The following is a 12,781-nucleotide window of genomic DNA, read 5'->3' as shown; positions in this document are numbered from 1 at the left end:
TTGGCATCTCCCAGATGTCAGGGGCCGTGGCAGGAAGATTTGATGAAGCTGCTGACCTGAGCTTGGTGGGGACGCAAAACCACTGCGCAGAAGGGGAGATGGAAGAGGAGGAGGGCCAGTCCTCACTGGCTCGTAAACCGCTCAGGCCAGGGATTCCCGCTGCCAGCCTCCGGGGGACCCACACTTTTCCTTGAAAAGTTATCAAAGTGGAAAGATCAGTATAATTTAATTTTTAAAAATAACGTTGGTTACCATGGCCTAAGGCAGCTCAGTGCAGGGGTGGAGCGATGGGGCTCCAAGTCTGGCGTGTGTGCGTGTGTGCACGTGTGTGCGTGCGTGCACGTGTGTGGGGGCTGCGGTGTGCCTGGCGCACAGCGGGCACCTCAGAAGCATCAGCAACCGTCGCTGCTATTAACCCCCGAGGCGGAAGGTCCTGGCTGGGGCCCTGGAGCTGGGCTGCTGCTTCTAATCCTCAGTCTGGACTTGGCCTCAGTTTTCCTCATCTGTCTGATGGGCTCATGACAGCACCTGGTTGCGTCGCCTGGCGAGGGCTGCATGGGTGGGACCTTGGTCAGCAGCGGCGAGGCAGACCCTCGATTCAGGGTGATTTAGAGCAGGAGGGGCCTTCCAGGATGAGTCCAGGTTCCCTCCCTGCTGTGCCCTCTGCTCTCGTCCCTCTTGCTGTAGGAGGGGACTGCAGGTGAGATGAGGTTTGGGCTCACAGCAAGGCCAGAAGCGCTTCTGGGGCCACACAGGGGGATGGCTGATGCCCTGGGGGCTCACTGGCCCCTCAGCCCCCTCGGCTGCAGGATCTGTGGAGGTGGGCACTGGTCAGCCCTGTCCCTGCCCCTGGCAGTGAGGCACCGCTGCCCACCATCCGGGGGCCTTGTAAGGCCCCGTGTACCAGGGGGGACTGCCCCCGTGGCCTTTAATGGAGCCTGGCGGTCCCTTGGCTGTGGGCTGGGTGTGCTGAGTCTGCCGACTCTTCAGCAGAGATGATCCTCGGAGGCGGGGAGCCTGGAGCCTGCCTTTGGCCCCTGGGACTTTGGACCGGAACCCCGCAGTGTGGGCGGCCTGGCTGAGGGGGATGCAGACCCTCCCTCCTGGGTCCCGGGGAGGGGGTGCTCTGTAGGGATTTCCCTTCCAACCCCACGTGGATCGTGGTAGGTCCAGCAGCTAAGAGGGGAGCTGTACCGGAGGGGCCAGCCCCCACTCTGCCTCCCCCTCGCTGTTCTGTATCTCAGCTCCTCCCGGGCGCCCCAGGACCTTGCATGGGACAGTTTGACCACCCCTGTGGTCAGAAGATGAGGGTTCCATGTCCTCCTCTGCCACAACGCCCTGTGAGAGCTCAGCCACCATCCGGGCACCTCCTGCCTCCTGACCTCCCCGACCCATCCCCCCCGAGACGTGCTGGGGGGTGATGCCCAGACATCACTGCATCGCAGGCCCGTGACCTGTCCTCTCCAGAGCGCCCTGCCGACCAGCCCCATTCTCTCCCCAGGGCAGAGCGGCTTGGGAAAGTCCACCTTGATCAACACCCTCTTCAAATCCAAGATCAGCCGGAAGTCAGTGCAGCCCACCTCGGAGGAGCGCATCCCTAAGACCATTGAGATCAAGTCCATCACACACGGTGAGTGCTGCGTGGGGGCTGGGGGGAGGGGTCAGGTACCTCGGGTCCCCTGAGCCGGTGACTCTTGGCAAGACCTCTGGGCACACTGAGACTTGGGGTGAAGGGTGAGGAGTCGGGGAGGCTCTCAGGACCCTTGAAGGCCCTGGTCAGGGCCCCCTGGAGACAGCTGAGTTTTCCACCAAAAATCACGGGCAGGGGGCACCCAGGCTAAGTGTCATCAGCCCTACTGGACTTCACTGCTGCAGGCTGTCAGCTCCCTGGCATCACCCTGGGGGCGCCCCAGGTGGGCTTCTTTGGGGCCGGGTGGTCGGGGAGCCTGGCCTGGGTGTGTGTGCGGGTCCGGGGTCTCCCCCTGAGCGTGGTGATTCTGTGCAGATATCGAGGAGAAGGGCGTCCGCATGAAGCTGACGGTCATCGACACGCCAGGGTTCGGGGACCACATCAACAATGAAAACTGGTGAGGGGCTCCGGGAGCCGCTTCCCTGGGTGGAAGAGCCCTGGTGGGACCGCTGGGGATCTTGCCCCGCCCCCCGCCCCTGAGGTCAGAGGTCAGCCGGGGAGGCTGGTGTGGGTCTTTGCTCAGAATGGCAGACACCCCCACACGTGTACGGGTGTCGGGCTGGGACCTGGGGAGTGAGGGCCTGCGGGTGAGGATGGGGGGCTGCTCCCAGCTCGGTGGCGGGGGTCCCGTGCCAGGCTGACCGGGGCCTCTCCGTGCAGCTGGCAGCCCATCATGAAGTTCATCAACGACCAGTACGAGAAGTACCTGCAGGAGGAGGTCAACATCAATCGGAAGAAACGCATCCCGGACACGCGTGTCCACTGCTGCCTGTACTTCATCCCCGCCACCGGCCACTCGTACGTGCCTGCGGCGTGGCCTGGGGCTGAGCTGCCTGAGGGCAGAGGAGCTGGGAGGGCCGTGGTCAGCAGCCCGTGTGCCCCCAGCTTCCCTCTGTCCCCACACCGCCTCCCACCCACCTGTCCGCCATCCAGCTTGCCCAGGAGGGCGGCGGACCAGGTGGGCCGGGGTGGTCTGGGGCCTGGACCTGCTTTCTCAGGCTGGGCGTTCTGGTGGGCCTGGCCGGTGGCTTGACTCGGGCCGTGTGTCCTTAGCGTTTACCCGCCCCTCCAGGCTGGTCGCCAGTCCCTTGGGGGGTGGTGATGATGTGATAACAGTTCGCAGCAGGGGACCACCAGGAGGGTTTAAAGCACAGAGAACGGGCTTGGCCCCTGGCAGGGCCAGATGAGGGCTGTCGGTCGAGGCCGCCTTGGTAAGAGCTGCTTTCTCCTGTGGGTTCTGTCTGTAGCTAGAGGTGCACGCGCAGGTCAGCGAGGCTGCGTGCGGTGGGTGGCCTTGAGCGGGGTAGGGGGTCTCCTTGCCTCCTTTGAGCAGGGGTGGTCTCCCCCGTGAGGGCAGCTGGGCTCCTGATGGCCTCACAGACCCTTTGTCCAGGGCTCTCAGTGGCTCAGTCTGCACCGGATACCTCGGTGCCTTTCTACCCCCTGGCGGACACCCTCAGCTCTTCCCGGGTCAGGACGCGGGGAGGAGGTGAAGCCAGCGGACAGCGCGAGCAGCGAGGGGAGACCAGCACGGGTGGACAGAGAGGGAGAGCTGGGGCCCGGGGTCCTGCTGGTCAGCCCGGCCTGAGGCTCTGCCTCTCTCTGGCTGTTCTACGCTCGGTTCTCCTCGGAGCAGGAAGCCCGGGCCTTGGGGGCCTCAGCCCCGCGGGCACCAGTCACAGGGAGGAGGCCGGCAGGAGGTGGCAGGCCTCACCTCGGGGTCTTTGCGGGAAACCAAGCCGAGGCCCCGAGCCGCGCTCAGCGAGGGTCCCCCAGGGCCAGGAGGCCCGGGCACCAGAGCAGGGGCTCGGCCGCGGGCCCCACTGAGGCCCGTCCGTGCGGGGAAGCCTCCGCCGTGGCCGTGGGCGCCGTGCCGTCCCCTCCCCGGGCCCGTGGGGGCGGGGTGGCTCCTCACCACCCTTGTTCAGACCCCCGCCTGGAGCCCCCTCACCCCACCGCGTGTCGGGGACCGACCTGAGTCGATGTGGGGACGGAGCAGACGCGGCTCGCCCCCGGTGGGAACGGGGTGCCCGCCATTCAGGGGCCTGTGGCCCCGCCCCCACACCTGCTGAGAACAGGTTTCCAGTCGGGCGGGGCCGAAGGGCAAGCCTTTCTCCACGTGGGATGTCAGGCACGCTGGAGCCGTGGGCAAGGGTCTGGGGACGGCCTGGAGAGCAGCCCGCAGCCCATCCTGGGCGGCGGGGCCGCGGGAGCCTCCACCCCTCCTTCCTCTCCCCCAGATCGAGGCCCCACAGCATGACGGCCCTCTGAGCCGGTGGCGGGGGCAGCCTTTCTCCGAGTGGACGCACGGGGGGCTTTGGGAGCTCATGCCCGAGGGTGCTGGGAGCTGGCCTGGCCCCCTGCCCGCTCCTGCCCGGGCTCCGTGTGTCCCAGGAGCCCTTTTCCTCTTTCTGTCCATTGCTCGTGGCTTGGCTGGCTCTCAGCCCGCAGCCTTGACCTTGTTGGCGTGCCCCCACCTGGGGGCCCCCGCAGGCACCCCGAGGCCCTCCCTCGGCTCCATCCAGGCGGGCGTGGGTCCCCCTCCCTCGTTGCTGCCCTCGTTCCCGAGCCCCTCCGGCCACAGCCCCCCTCCGTGTCCTTCTGCTCCAGCCTCAGGCCCCTGGACATCGAGTTCATGAAGCGCCTCAGCAAAGTGGTCAACATCGTCCCGGTCATCGCCAAGGCCGACACACTGACCCTGGAGGAGAGGGTCTACTTCAAACAGCGGGTAGGGCGCCACCTCCTCCCTTCTCCCCGGGCCCCCGCCCCTCGGTGGGAGTGAGGGGTGAGGGGCCGTCCGACACGACATGCCAGGCTTCTGTTAGATGGAAGAGACAGTCTGAAAGGGAAGGTCTCCGCCAGGGGACCGCTGGCTGCTTCCTGCTCTGCCGCTGTCCCACTTTGGGCTGCTGTCTGAGCAGGAGGGTGAGCCCTGAGCCACTTCTTCCTAACAGGGCTGCACGCTAGCACCGCCTGGGCCACTGGAAAAATCCAGCTGCCTGGGCCCCCACAGAGCCTCCGCCTCAGGGCCTGAGCAAGGAGGCCCCTCAGTCTAATCCCCAAAGCTCCCCCCCGACACCCACGCGGGCTTCTGTTCACAGCCCAGGTGCCAGGGCTCTTCCCCACATGCTTAGGGGCGGACCGTGCCCTGCTGATGGGTGTGTCCAGAGCAAAGAGGAACGAGAAAGCCCCAGAGCTGCACACAGGCGTTCGTCTGCTCTCGGGGCAGAGCTGACAGCTGTTCCCGGAGATGCCATCACCGAACAGTATGGGCAGCTGTCTCAGCAAAGGGTGCTGACGGTTTAACACAAGCAGGTGCCCCCGTGCAGGATGGGGAGCTGCGGGGAGAGGATTTCCAGGGGGAGCTCAGCACAGGGAGGACTGGGCACGCCCGAGTGATTTTCTTGGGGGTGTGATGAGCTGGACACGGAGGACAGTGGTGCCCGGGACAGTGCCCCGGGTCCCTTGGGCAGTTGTGGTCCCTCCTGGCAGGCAGGTTGCAGCTGCCCCTCCTCCACTCCGGAGGCACAAGAACTGGAGAGTATCAGGGTCACCGGTCCCTTGGAGCCTGCCCCTGCCCCCGAGCCTGCCCTTGACCCCCGAGCCTGACCCTGAGCCTGGGGCCACTCACTTTATGGAGGTTGTGGCGCGGGCAGATCCTAGTGGGTTGGTCCTGTTTGCTGCGTGGACGGTGCCTGCATCTGTCCCCTCTGGACCCCCAGATCACTGCAGACCTGCTGTCCAATGGCATCGACGTGTACCCCCAGAAGGAGTTTGATGAGGACTCAGAGGACCGGCTGGTGAATGAGAAATTCCGAGTGAGTGCGCCGACCAGGATGCTGTTCCCAGAGGCCCCTCACTTCCTGCTAGAGGACATGGGTGGGGGCCTTCCCGCCCCATCCGCGGGTCTGGGGAAACGGGTGGGACGGCCTTGAGCCATGAGAACGTATTTTCTGGGCTAGGAGGGGTCAGTGCCAGTGTCCACTTCTCAGGCCACAGGTCTTAGTGCTGGGGGCCTGGACTCGGGGCAGCTCCACCCAGGGGCCCATGGAGTGGACTGGCCTTTGCATGCTTGTGTGACCAATGCCGCCTGCCCTTCCTGCAGGAGATGATCCCGTTTGCCGTGGTGGGCAGTGACCATGAGTACCAAGTGAACGGGAAGAGGATCCTTGGAAGGAAAACCAAATGGGGCACCATCGAAGGTAATCCCTGAGCTGGTGCCTGGGGCCTCTGGATAGGTCAGGAGAAAAGCTGCTTCTGCTGACCGGGAGCTGCGTTCATCTGTGGCACTGCCCACCCAGCCACAGGGAGGGATCCCATGGCTCCCGCTCGGCTGGGGGGACGTGAGCGGGCAAGGGGCGTGTCCAGGGCCCGCAGCTGTTAGCTGACGGAGCCGCGCCTGCACCCCGATCTCCGATGGGCGGGGAGGTATCCAGGGAGGAAGGAGGTATGATGGGCACTGCCCAGTGCTAGGTCCTGGTGCTGGGGTTTCGCAGGCATGCTGTGTGACCCTGGACAAAGCTTTCCACCTCTCTGGGCCTAGGGAAGGGCTGGGCTATAGCCCTGTCCAGCTGCGAACCAGACGCCCTCCCCACTTCCCAGCCCGCCAGGGGCTCCCAGGACCCCCACATCTTCATGTCCTGGGGCTGCTGTAACAAACCAGCACAGACTGGGTGGCTTAAAACAGAAGTTTGTCCTCAGGGTTCTGGAGGCCCTGAGGGACGATCTGCTCCCTGCCGCCCTCCTGGTGGCTGCCTGCTGACCTCGGCGTCCCTTGGCTTGTGACCCATCACTGCAGTCTCTGCTGTCACACAGCCTTCCTCTGGGTGCCCGCGCCTTTCCCTCTTCTTATAAGAACGCTTGTCATTGACTTCAGGGCCCACCCTAAATCCAGGATGATTCCCTCTTGCGATCCTTACTTTAATTACACCTTCAAAGAGTCTTTTTCCAAATAGGGTCCGGTTCACGAGTGCTCAGGGTTGGGAGTTGGACGTTGTTTGGGGGACACAATCCCACCCACTCTGGTGGCCATGACCCTGGATGGGGTGGACCTGGACATTTCCTTAAACCCTCCCCCCCCACCCCCATTCTCCCTCTTTAGAACAGATTAAAATAGGCCACTTTGCTCCTTGTTCACTTGGCTGAAAGTCCAGCGTAGAGAAGGAAGCAGAAAATCCAGCAGTCGCTTTTCAACTCCATCTGCTGCCACCGCATCCCACGCCCAGCTCATGACCTTGGGCATGTCTCCGTGACCTTGGGCGTGTCCCTACATCCCCCAGGGCCTCCGTTTTCACCATGCATGAAGTGGGTACCATGTGCCAGGCGTTTAATAAAATGAGAGAATATCTCAGAGACCATTGGAGCTTTCGGGGCAAACAGATACTTTAAGTAACTGATAGAATGAAAACTGATGTAATGGAGCACTCCCGCCTGGCTCATTTTACCTGGATTATTGTTAAATTTGGTCTCAGTTAGGCTTCATCTTGGGCTCATCCCACCTCGGCCCCACCTCTTCCATTTCCTCACTTCCTGAAATCTTGCTGTCTAGGAAGCTTTTGTGAAGGTGTGTTTTGAAGGGTGAAGTTCGGGAGAAGAAAGGGCCAATGAGGGGACTTCCCTGGCAGTCTAGTGGTTAGGACTCTGAGCTTCCGTTTGCAGGGGGCATGGGTTTGATCCCTGGTCGGAGAACCAAGATCCCGCATGCTATGTGGCATGGCCAAAAAAAATTAAAAAAAAAAGAGAAAGGGCCAGTTGGGGACCTGGGAGAGGCGGAGGAGGGCAGCCTGGCAGCTGACGCGCCTCTGCCGCCCCCTGGTGGCCAACTCGGGCCCTGCAGGCAGCGGGTGATGGAAATTGTCGGGAAATGAGCGAGGCTGGTTTTCTGTGTCCCGCCTCTCCTGCTCTGGCCCAGGTCCCCTGCATTGAATGTCCTGTGCGTTGTTATAGTGCCACCAGCTCATGTTGAAGGTGGTGATGAGAAACAGCCCCATGGAACCTGTAAAGATGGTGGCGGGGTGGGGTGTGGTTCTCACATCCTAGCAGCCTTCATGAGGCCGTGGAAGGAACTTCCCCAGGACACTGGCAGCTTTTTTTTTTTTTAATCTCTGGGACCTTGTGAATTGGGAGCTGCGCAGAGAGCTGGCCACTCTGTGCTGGTCCTCGGCCAGAGTTACTAAGTGCTTCTCCCCTTCCCCACCACCCACCAGTCCTAGTTTTCTGTTCTTCCTCCACTGGTGTATACCACCATCCTGAGGGATTTTACTTATCCTTGGAAGCTGTCTGAAATGTTTTCAGAGGGAGGCGGGTGTAATAAAGCACACAATTAACTCATTCAGTCCTCTCATGGTCCTGAGAGGTGGGCGGCATCATTATCCCATTTTACAGATGAGGAAACTGAGGGTCAGAGAGGCCAGAATAACTTGCCCCAGCCAGGAAGCGACAGAAACGCAGTCACTCCAGGTTCAGAGCTCTGTTCTTCCCACCAGCTCTCACTGCTTCTCCAAATTAGATTAAAAGCCTGCCTGTGAGTCAGCTGGCAGAAAGTTCTAGTGAGGGCACAGCCCTGCAGAGTGGGGGGGTGTGGGAGGAAGGAGGGCAGCGGTGTGGAGGGCAGAGCCCAGGCAAAAGGCAAGTGAAATCCAATCAGGAGCTTTGGGGCCCTGCCTGCTGGCTCATCGACCCTTTAACTTTGAGAAAGGCCCTACTGCTCTGGGACGGGGAAGCCTGGACCGGGGAGCCAGGCCTCATGGGCTGTGGAAGCGGGCAGACCCATTTCTTTCACTCTGAGTCCCAAAGAAGAGGAGCCTTAGTCACTATCCTGTAAGGCATGTGAAGTTTGGGTTAAGTCCTGCGGGATAGCAGAGGATAGCCTCTCCTTCTGCCTTCTCTGCCCACCTCCCTCAGTCCAGGTGATGCCACTCACCACCCTCTGAAAGGTGTGCTGGCACCTGATGACCACACAGCAGGCAGGCTTGAGTGTGGCAGTAACTGCTATCAGCTTCAGCCCCGAGGCATTACCTGTGTGATCCAGGGCACCTATGGGGACCTGAGGACCCCTCCCTGCCTGCCTTCCCATGTCCCCAGAGCTGTCCACTGTCCTGCAGCTTGTCACTCCAGGAGGCTTTTGTGTGTCTTTGTGTGCACCTTCTCCAGGTAGCGTAGGGCTCAGTTTTGCTGGTTCTTGAGCTCAGTGTAAACAGTCACCCCCTGTGCGTGGTCTCTGTACACAGGTGTCCTTGTGTGTGTCCTGAGCACGTGGGGGAGAACGCTCAGCCCTGATTCCTGCCTCATTCAATTCCTGGGCCCCTCGCCCCTGCCTTCTTAGCATAGCACTCTCCCCCGCGGCTGTCTTGGCCAGGATCCTGTGCCATCTCCCCGCTAGAGCAGAACCCTCCAGAGGGCAGGAGCCAGGTGCCCAGTGGACCGCCCCCTGCCCCCCGCAACCTACCTGCCCAGCATCAAGAGGAAGGGGCTTTGCCTGACGTTGAAGCTCCTTCTGTCTCTCTTCCGCAGTTGAGAACACCACACACTGTGAGTTTGCTTACCTGCGGGACCTCCTCATCAGGTGAGAGCCGGGCTGGTGCTTGGGGTGGGGCTGGTGGCCCGGGAGGGGCCTCCATCAGGGCTGCAGGCGGTGGGGGAGCGGGCAGAGGTCCTGAGCAGCAGCCGGTACACCCCACCCACCTGCCTTCCTCCCCCGGGGAGGGGGGACCTCGGAGGCCCATCTTCTAAAACACCTCCTTGGAGATGAAGCAAAAGTGAAAATCTAACAGGCCTGAGCCCGTTAGATGCAGGGCCCCAGGAGGTCTTGTGGGCTGGGCGTGTGTCGGGGGGGCCCCAGCTCCCATGCCAGACTCCTCTGACCTGGCGGAGGTCCCTCCTCAGTTTTCTTGAACCCAGGCGAGGAGTAGCCCATCGTCTGCCCATTCGCCAGGGTGCCAGGTGGGTGGGCCTGGGCTGGTAAACAGAGAAGGTGGGGGCTCCCACCGGGGTGCCAGGGGCCCCCAGCTCCTCAGGCAGCAGGATGGTGGCTAGGGACCATCTCTCATGGCCTTCAGGTTGGGGGGCTATGGCTTCCAGGAGCAGCCCGCCGTGCTGGAGGAGGGGTGCCCACCTCAGGCCCGCTTGACACCCCCTTTCCAAATCTCTCCTGTTGCGCTGCGGAGCAGGAAAGCTTGAACACAGGACTAGCAGGGGTGCCAGCATCCCACCACCCCGCAGCCTCCCTTCTCCACGTGCCTGCCGCAGGCCGCTGCCCCTCACCTGCCGGTTCACCTGGCCGCCGGCCTGGCTTTTGTAAACCAGAGCGAAGACACTCCAGCCCTGCCCACTGCTGGGGGCCTCTGCACTCAGCCCCTGTCCCCGGACTGGCCACTGGCTTGACACAGAGAAAGGGGACGTGTTAGAATAAACACGTGGTCCTGAGAGCAGCTGGGGTCGCCACGGAGAACCCCCCCCACACCCCTGCTTGGTCTGTCTTGGTGGGGCTAAAGCGCCCCACTTGGGGGACCCCCCCGGGGAGCCAGTTAGTGAGGATCGGGGGTGGGGAGTGAGCAGGGCCAGCCTCGCCGCCCGCCCGCGCCCGTGGCCCTCCTTGAGACCACCCCCGCCCCCCGTGCCTCTCCCAGGACGCACATGCAGAACATCAAGGACATCACCAGCACCATCCACTTCGAGGCCTACCGCGTGAAGCGTCTGCACGAGGGCAGCGGCGCCATGGCCAACGGCGTCGAGGAGAAGGCGCCAGAGGCCCAGGAGATGTAGACGCCACCTGCCCCGGGGACCCTGCCCGGGGACCCTGTCCCGAGTCTTTTCTGTCTTCCCCACCCTCCCCCCGCCCACCTGCCCCGTTTTATTTTATATAATGTTCTCCTTGTGTCCTCGATCTCCGCCCCATTACACTCGCCGAGTAACAAGATGACAGGTGCCCTCTGAGTATGTTATTAGCCCGCTGACCACGCGGAGCCGGGCTGGGGGGCCTCGGAGCGGAGGCCGGCGCTTTGGCTGACCCTGAGGTCCAGGAGGGGCGGGAGGACCACTGACTCAGTCCCGACCCTGCCCCCACCCTGGGCCCAGCTCCCTGCAGCCCGAGGAGTGGCCTCCAGCTCTCGGTGCCCCTGGGCCACAGCCCCTGGAGCGTGGCGGGCTGGTGCCCACGGGAGGATGGCGCCGTCCCAGTGGACCTGGAGCCCTTCCTGTCCCCACCTCCCCGCACGACGCTGGCCATGACTCAGAGCCCCCCACCCTGCCCCTAGGGGAGAGCCGTTCATTCCAGGAGCCCCACGTCGCCCATTGCTTCGATGCGGCCAGGCCGTTGGCTGCTGCCCGCACACCCGTCTGCGAGCCTGTCCTGGAGCAGGAAGTGCCTTTATCTCAGCCGTCCACGCGAGCCAGCAGCGCCCCCGCTGTCCCCTCGGACGGGAAATTGGGACAATTTGGAGAGACGGGGACGTGTCTTCATCTCCCCTCGTGTCCCGCCACACCCCCCTCTGGGATTTGAGTGAGGATTCAAAGGAAGGAAAAAGATGCACCCCACCCCCCTGGTTCTGGGGAAGGTCCAAGTGAGTGAAGCTGGTGGAGGAGGTGAGGGCGAAGTGCTGGCAGGTGCCTGAAGGAAGTGGGGGGCTGTGTGGACCGTGGCCGGGGATGTTCAGAGTGGCCCTTGTGGTACCTGCCCTGCCCCACCCTGTGTGACTGGGGAAGGCTGGGTCTGTCTGTCTGTTTAGACGTCCATGTGGCCCAAGACGCTCTGGTTAAGTGAATGCGCATTTGGCCAACCCCAGATACACACTTAGCCCTCCTGACCCAGGCCTTGCTGACACCGCCACCAGGGAGGTGGGAGGCCTGGCAAGCCGTTAGTGTTGCCCTAAGTGTGCCTGGGCCCCTGCGGCAGCCCCCCACCTCGCCATCGCCCGAGCCCATCGTAAAGACCCCCAGAGAAGGGTCGGTCAGGTGTGCAGCCCACAGCCAGGCTGCAGAGTGGGCTTCACATCCACACAGCTTAGGCCAGTGAGATTAGACACGGGGAGACGCGCGTCTGTCTGCAGACCCCAGGCTTGGTGAGAAGCGCGGTGGGAGGGGTGGGTGCAGACTGCCCTGACGTGTGCGTGCGTGCGTGCGTGCGTGCGTGCGTGCGTGCGTGTGTGTGTGTGTGTGTGTGTGTGTGTGAGGTTGCTTTGCGTGTTTACTCCCTCCCCACCTAAGAGAGGAAGGACCCCCTTAGCGAAACAGTTTACTTGCCGTCTTGCCATTTTTGCCAAAACCAAGATGTTGAAGGACGCGTCGGTCTCCAGCGTCGGGGTCCCGGTCATGGGGCGGCCTCCGCGCTGCCGGGGTCCAGCAGCCCCCGTCCCAAGATGCCTTCGCTTTCCTTCTTTGTAGCCAGATTTTGAAAAATTGTTAGTTTCCCTGGGATCTGTTCCACAGTGGCCTTTCGCTATGTGCCTCCTGAGAAATTCGTCTCTTTTTGTATAAATAACAAAGTGTTGAAAATGTATTTCCTGAAATAAATGTTCCAAATGCAAACCCGGAAGGCTCTGGAGTGGGGATTTTTTTCTCTTTTCTGACCCTGAAAGGGCAGTGGTCCTTTGATGAGAGTGAAGTTCGTGTGAAAGTGATGGCTGGGGAATTGTTTAATCTCCTTTCAGGGTGGGGGGAAGAAAGGTTTCAGGGACTTAGAGGCACTCGTTTAAGCAGATGATTGAAAAGCGAACAGAGAATCTTAATTTATTCATTAAAAGGAGGCTTTGAAGGGTTTCCACGGGGCGGTGCTGTGAGCTGCTTCCATTACTGTATCCCTGGAAATAAGCTTTTCTTCTTAATATTGAAGCCCATTGCAGTGAACCCTATGAGCTGGTTGATATTTGACAATAATTTCTTACCAATTTATTCCGAGGGAAGTTGGCCCCTGAAAGACTAGACTATAAGAGGGTGCTGTGCAAGGTTTTCTCTGCATCCGAAGAGCTGGGGAGTAAGGCTGGGGTCCCGGGCCTGGGTTCTCAGCTGTGCACAGGCCTCATCGGCCCCTTTGTCCCTTGTGGCGGGGTGGCCTGGGGCTGCCGTCACAAATTGATACAAACTGGGCAGCTTAAA

At 61.9% G+C, this 12,781-nt stretch overlaps 1 protein-coding gene across 11 annotated transcripts in view; it reads left to right on the top strand.

The window, feature by feature from the left end:
* SEPTIN9 (septin 9) overlaps positions 1-12,221 on the top strand; it is a 165,795-nt gene extending 153,574 nt beyond the window's left edge. For all 11 annotated transcript variants that reach the window (XM_057714701.1, XM_057714705.1, XM_057714700.1 and 8 more), the window contains 8 exons: positions 1,502-1,630; positions 2,006-2,087; positions 2,351-2,488; positions 4,301-4,418; positions 5,413-5,508; positions 5,796-5,892; positions 9,203-9,254; positions 10,318-12,221. In XM_057714701.1, the coding sequence (XP_057570684.1) occupies positions 1,502-1,630; positions 2,006-2,087; positions 2,351-2,488; positions 4,301-4,418; positions 5,413-5,508; positions 5,796-5,892; positions 9,203-9,254; positions 10,318-10,453 (848 nt within the window). In that variant the 3' untranslated portion in view covers positions 10,454-12,221. The remainder of the gene's footprint in view (positions 1-1,501; positions 1,631-2,005; positions 2,088-2,350; positions 2,489-4,300; positions 4,419-5,412; positions 5,509-5,795; positions 5,893-9,202; positions 9,255-10,317) is intronic.
* The last annotated feature ends 560 nt before the right edge of the window (positions 12,222-12,781 follow it).

This window comes from Hippopotamus amphibius, chromosome 17 (genome assembly GCF_030028045.1).
Source record: "Hippopotamus amphibius kiboko isolate mHipAmp2 chromosome 17, mHipAmp2.hap2, whole genome shotgun sequence".
Classification (NCBI taxonomy): domain Eukaryota; kingdom Metazoa; phylum Chordata; class Mammalia; order Artiodactyla; family Hippopotamidae; genus Hippopotamus; species Hippopotamus amphibius.
This window is presented reverse-complemented; position numbering and strand designations above follow the sequence as displayed.